The sequence below is a fragment of the Juglans regia genome, chromosome 6, assembly GCF_001411555.2.
Source record: "Juglans regia cultivar Chandler chromosome 6, Walnut 2.0, whole genome shotgun sequence".
Classification (NCBI taxonomy): domain Eukaryota; kingdom Viridiplantae; phylum Streptophyta; class Magnoliopsida; order Fagales; family Juglandaceae; genus Juglans; species Juglans regia.
In genome coordinates this window covers 32,539,958-32,545,527 of record NC_049906.1, presented here as the reverse complement: position 1 = coordinate 32,545,527, position 5,570 = coordinate 32,539,958, and the positions used below count along the sequence as shown (strand labels likewise).

General features: G+C 38.1%; 1 protein-coding gene and 1 pseudogene across 1 annotated transcript; one reads left to right on the top strand and one right to left on the bottom strand.

Annotated features, from left to right (window-relative positions):
* LOC118348700 lies at positions 1–2,563 on the top strand (annotated as a pseudogene).
* A 1,390-nt stretch (positions 2,564–3,953) lies between these two features.
* Positions 3,954–5,214, bottom strand: LOC108994875 (uncharacterized protein At3g17950-like). The gene is given in 3 exon segments (XM_035690765.1): positions 3,954–4,033; positions 4,466–4,907; positions 5,200–5,214. Coding segments are annotated over 3 exon segments (537 nt in total).
* Between the last annotated feature and the right edge of the window lie 356 nt (positions 5,215–5,570).

Here is a 5,570-nt window from a genome sequence, read left to right as displayed (position 1 = left end):
GCTCTCCGCCTCGCCCGGTTTGTCTTTTGGTTTCTCGGCCGAACTTGATACTTCTCTTCTCACCCTATCATATCTATCTTCCGGTTTTACATGAAAAAATCTCTCAAACTTTTTTAGAAAATCAAACACATCTGGTCGGAAAGATTTTCCGGTGAATCTATTTGGTTCTTTCTGTGAATTTTCTCCGGCGGAGGTGTTGTGAACTGATTTTGTTTTGTGTTTTGCATCGTGATTTCGTAGCATATCGGGAGCTCAGAAAAATGGTTGTTATATGATTGTTGTTGGGTCTAACCAAATATTTTGGATCATTACAAAGGGCTTGAACTTCCCTAGCAACCTGGAATTTTATTGACCACCTTCCTATACGCGGATCGATATTACGGTTTTTATCAGTTTGAAATGGTATATGAGCTTTGTCCTCCTTATTATAATGCAGCAGACTGTGATACAGATAAAGATATGGGCAGCGCTTCCAAATTCGTTCACGTTCTACTTTACCGCCAGCCTTTGCAATGGTAGGTGAAAGGTTCTTTCGAGTATTCAGATATTCATCAACTATTCATCCAGAATGGGCATAGTTAGTGAACAATTTATATTCCCATTGATTCTGAGTTTTAAAATACATAATAACAGGCTATGCCAGCGTGCGGGAGCATGATGTCTAGACATAGATGCCCCGTCCAACTCTTCTCTTTATAGCCACAAGGTTGCCTTCTTTCGTTCGATGTTGTCGAAGGTTTTTTGCATCGGACAATTTTGAAAACTCAGCCGATGAAGAAATTTATTCTACTCTGTTGCGTAGATATGCCGAAAAATCTGACTCATATCACGGAAGAGGAATTCATGCTAAGTTCGTCAAAGGTTCTCTTCCCTTTTCTCTTTTCCTCCGTAATCACTTGCTCAATATGTATGTCAAATGCGGTGATCTGGTCAATGGTCTCCTACTGTTTGAGGAAATGCCCGAAAAGAATGTCGTGTCGTGGTCAGCTGTCATTGCGGGTCTCGTTCAACATGGTTGTCCTAATGAAGCTCTTTCTCTGTTTTGCCGTATGCACCGTGATGGAACAACGAAGCCCAACGAGTTCACCCTCGTCAGCACACTCCACGCATGCTCGTTAGTGGAGAATTTGACGCAGGCATATCAACTTTATTCATTCGTTGTTCGCTTGGGATTTGAGTCAAACATTTTCTTGCTGAATGCCTTCTTGACAGCTTTGATAAGGCATGGTGAATTGGCAGGGGCTCTGGAAGTCTTTGAGAATTATCGAACTAAGGATATTGTGTCTTGGAATGCCATGATGGCTGGGTTTTTGCAGTTCTCTTTTGCGGACGTGCCCAAATTTTGGTATCGAATGATTTGTGAAGGTGTGAAGCCTGATAGTTTCACATTTTCCAGTGTTCTTACCGTGTTGGCTGCCCTTCCTGACTTTAAATTAGGATTGCAGGTTCATGCTCAGCTTGTCAGATATGGTTATGGTGTCGAGATTTGTGTGGGGAACTCTTTGGCACATATGTATATAAAAAATCAGAAGTTGGTTGAAGGGTTTAAAGCTTTTGATGAGATGCCAGTGAGAGATGTGTGCTCGTGGACTCAGATGGCTGCAGGATGCCTACAGTGTGGAGAACCAAGCAAAGCACTTGAGATCGTTGCAGAGATGAAGAAGATGGGTGTAAAACCGAACAAGTTTACCCTTGCTACTGCCTTGAATGCCTGTGCTAATTTGGCTTCATTGGAGGAAGGGAAGAAAGTTCACGGCTTGAGAATCAAGCTCGGAACAGACATTGATGTCTGTGTAGATAATGCTTTACTAGATATGTATGCAAAATGTGGGTGTGTGGACAACGCTTGGACAGTTTTCCAATCCATGAATGATCATTCTATTGTCTCGTGGACGACAATGATCATGGCATGTGCAATAAACGGCCAAGCTAGGAAAGCTCTCAAGATTTATGATGAGATGAGGCTGAAGGATATTCAGCCAAACTACATAACCTTCATTTGTGTGCTTTATGCATGTGGCCAAGGAGGGTTTATCGATGAAGGGTGGGAGTTATTCGCCTCCATGACCCGTGATTATGGAATCCTTCCTGTAGAAGATCACTATGCATGCATGGTAAATCTTCTAGGTCGAGCTGGACGTGTCAAAGAAGCCGAGGAATTCATTGTAAGAATGCCATTTCAACCAGGTGTGCTAGTTTGGAAAACTTTGCTCGGTGCTTGTCATGTATATGGTGATATGGAAATTGGGAAGCGTGCAGCGGAGCATGTATTAAATCTGGACGGAAAAGATCCGTCAACCTATGTGGTATTATCCAATTGTTTGCTGGCTTGAGCAATTGGGATGGGGTAGGGATGCTGAGAGAATTAATGGAAGCTAGGGATGTGAAGAAAATGCCTGCATCTAGTTGGATTGAAATTGAAAAGAACCATTCCCTACTTCCAAAACTTGAAGGATTAATGTAAGGGAAGACGACTCTACTTTTCCCTGTTCTTGCGATTTGGTTCTTTTTGTAATGTATGGCCAAAAGTTCAAGCATGGGAGAGATTTTACAATTTATTAACATTCTCCAAAACAGAGATATGTTTAATATAACAATAAATCTACTCAACCTCCTACTATTCATACAACCTCCATACTCCACATTATTTTTAATTTTTATTATTTTTTTCTTTTATTAAATATTTATTATATGAATAATGAGTAAATAATTTGAAATAATTTAAAAAGAATAAACTCAAAAAAAAATTTAAAAAAATATTAAAAATTTAAAAAAGTGTGGAGTGTGGAGTGTGGTGGAGGTTGAGTAACAAAGCTCTTAATATAAAAGAACATTGGGTTATTTGCTTTACTGACAATGCATTGATAAGTTCAAGACCCAAAAACAAATAAATAAATAAATAAAAGCCTTGTAAAAAAAACTTAATCAAAATCCTCACTGCTTTACTCTAAAGCAATGGGTATTATATCTGAAAGTGAAACTTGACAGACATCTCTACCACAAACTTGGGGTAGAGCCAAATTCCAGGAACTTGAACACAGTTACTAAATTAAAAAGCTGAAAAATATATATTTTTCTTTTATTCTAAGCAAATTTGATAGCCATTACTGTTGCAGTACGGACACTTACATAGAACCAATTTTTTATAAGGTGAATTCTTATATTGAAATGAGATGAGTTGAGATAAAAATTGAATGAAATATTATTATTATTTTAAAATTTAAAAAAATTAAATTATTTATTATATTTTGAGGTAAAAGAGTTTTTATATCCAAACTTCCCGCAAGTGTCACTTATTATTTATATATTATTAAAAAAATTTAAGGATAATCCAAGGAGCCAAAAAAGTCTCTCAATTTATCCATTGTAAGGAAAATTAATTGGTCTAAAATGAAGTTTTTTTTTTAAAACAAAAAAAACCATTGAATTAGTACTCATTTATAAAAAAAAAAAAATTATACTCATCAGTCATTATTTATTTTTATATTTTACACCTAAAATTTATTCACAGAGTATGAAAATATTTTTCATAAAATGTTAGAGTGTTTTTGATAATATGTAAGATATAAGGTAATAAATAATGACCGATAACAAAAAAAAACAAAACTTATTGGAAAAAGTTATTGACAATGCCACACATACATAATATATATATATATATGTATATATATATATATATATGTATATACATGCTAAAAGGATAACATCAACTGCTAATATTCTAACCAACCAAAAAGGATCAAAGAAGAAAAAGCTAAAAGCAAAGTCCTCAAAAGCCAAAACCTTTTTTTTTTTTTGCATAATTTATTTTGGGCAAATAAATATAAAAGCAGCTGATGCAGAGATGGATAAATTAGAGAATATTTAAATCATTAACAATCAATGAAGAATCCCTCCAAAACAATGTACAAAAAGATCCAATAAAAAGGATAATAAAAAAAACAGAAATTTTATCATGCCCCGCCACTACAGATCCCACTGAGTGAAATCGGGAATTTGCATAGCGCCCCAGCCGTCGCTGCCCCATCATCATGTTATTCTAAGGAGTGTGATCACCAAACGGTGTACCCATTGGAATGATATTCTCTAACATGGTGATGGTTCCCATGAGGGGTGATGTTAAAAGAAGTGTTAAAGGAAGTGTCAAGAGACACAACCTTTTGATTTAGTCAAAAGATTGTGTCACTTCTTAAGGTTGTGACTTTTGGATTACCATTGGTTGTGCACTTTCACAATAGGATGTGTCACTCCTTAAGGTTGTGACATTTGGGTTACTATTGGTTAACCAATGGATGTGCCCTTACCAGCCGTTGCATGATGGCCTATAAATAGGGGTCATTGGTGCACAAACAAACTCACTCAATTCCCTTTGCTCATCACCAACTTGTGGGACAAATACCCTCACGGGAGTGTCACCATATCGTTGTAATTTTCGCTTCTATTTGTTGTTTAATTCTCTACACATCACTATCGGTGGCCGGCGGATGAACCCTTCCGTCGGCGAACAACAGTCGTCTGTTTCCGTTCCTTTGCTGATGCTGCTGCTGCTGCTGCTGCTGCTGTTGCTGCAGCACCACCACGCCTTCGAGCTCTGCCGCGGCCGCACCGAAGAACGCTCCATCACCGAACCTCCGCTCCACCTTGAGAAACTCGCCCAGCGAGGCTGGCTTTGCCTCTTTGTCCCTGCAAAGTTGCCACCACCTCCGCCGCTGCTCTACCATCGCTTAAGGTGGCTAAGCGTTGTTCTTGGGCTTCTTGGCCCTCCAGGACACCGTGGAAACAGACACCGAAACGGACGTTTGGGGGTCCCAATGCTGAGATGGGGCTCTGAAGGTAATGGCAGGGAAGCTCACGCCCATTAGAGTCCCCAGAGTTGTGCTTCTATCATGAAAAAAGGACCCTGTAGACTGTAGTATTCATAACCCAAAACAAAAACAAACAAAAAATAACCCTAAACAAATCAAAATCTATAGAAAAAAAATTTGAATGCATTGGACAACATGAAAGAAAAAGAAGAGATTTTTAAAAGGCCCTGACCCATATGTGACTCTGTTGTGGGGAGTCTTGTTGTTCAGATAGTGTTGGAAGGCCCTGCAGATCTAATTTGTAATTTTTGAGTCATTCCTAGTCGTGCATTAATCATGTATTCATAATTTGTTTAGATGTCTTGCTATTAGTAATGGATTTTATTGAATATACTTCAGAAGTCGCCATTGAAAATAGTTCACATTCCAGCTCTATTTGAAGGCTTCTCAAAGTTGCAAATAGTTTCTTCAATTGTCAATGGCTATTTTGGATTTGGGTGCTCGTGCTTGGGAATTTGGATTTTAGAGGAGAAGTTGAGGAAAACCAAGATTGCTTATTCAAAAATGATCCCCTCAATGTGCAAGAATGTCTAGGAAGAATATTTTAAATGAATGGACCCTTCCTATCTCGAGCATCTTCATCAATGGAGGTATTTTAGAAAAGAAGGGACAGAATGTTTGAGATAGTTAGGCAACTTGGGTTTACAGGAGACCCTGTTTTACAACAGGAAAGGATAATGATCCAATCGTGATTTGTAGCTAGTT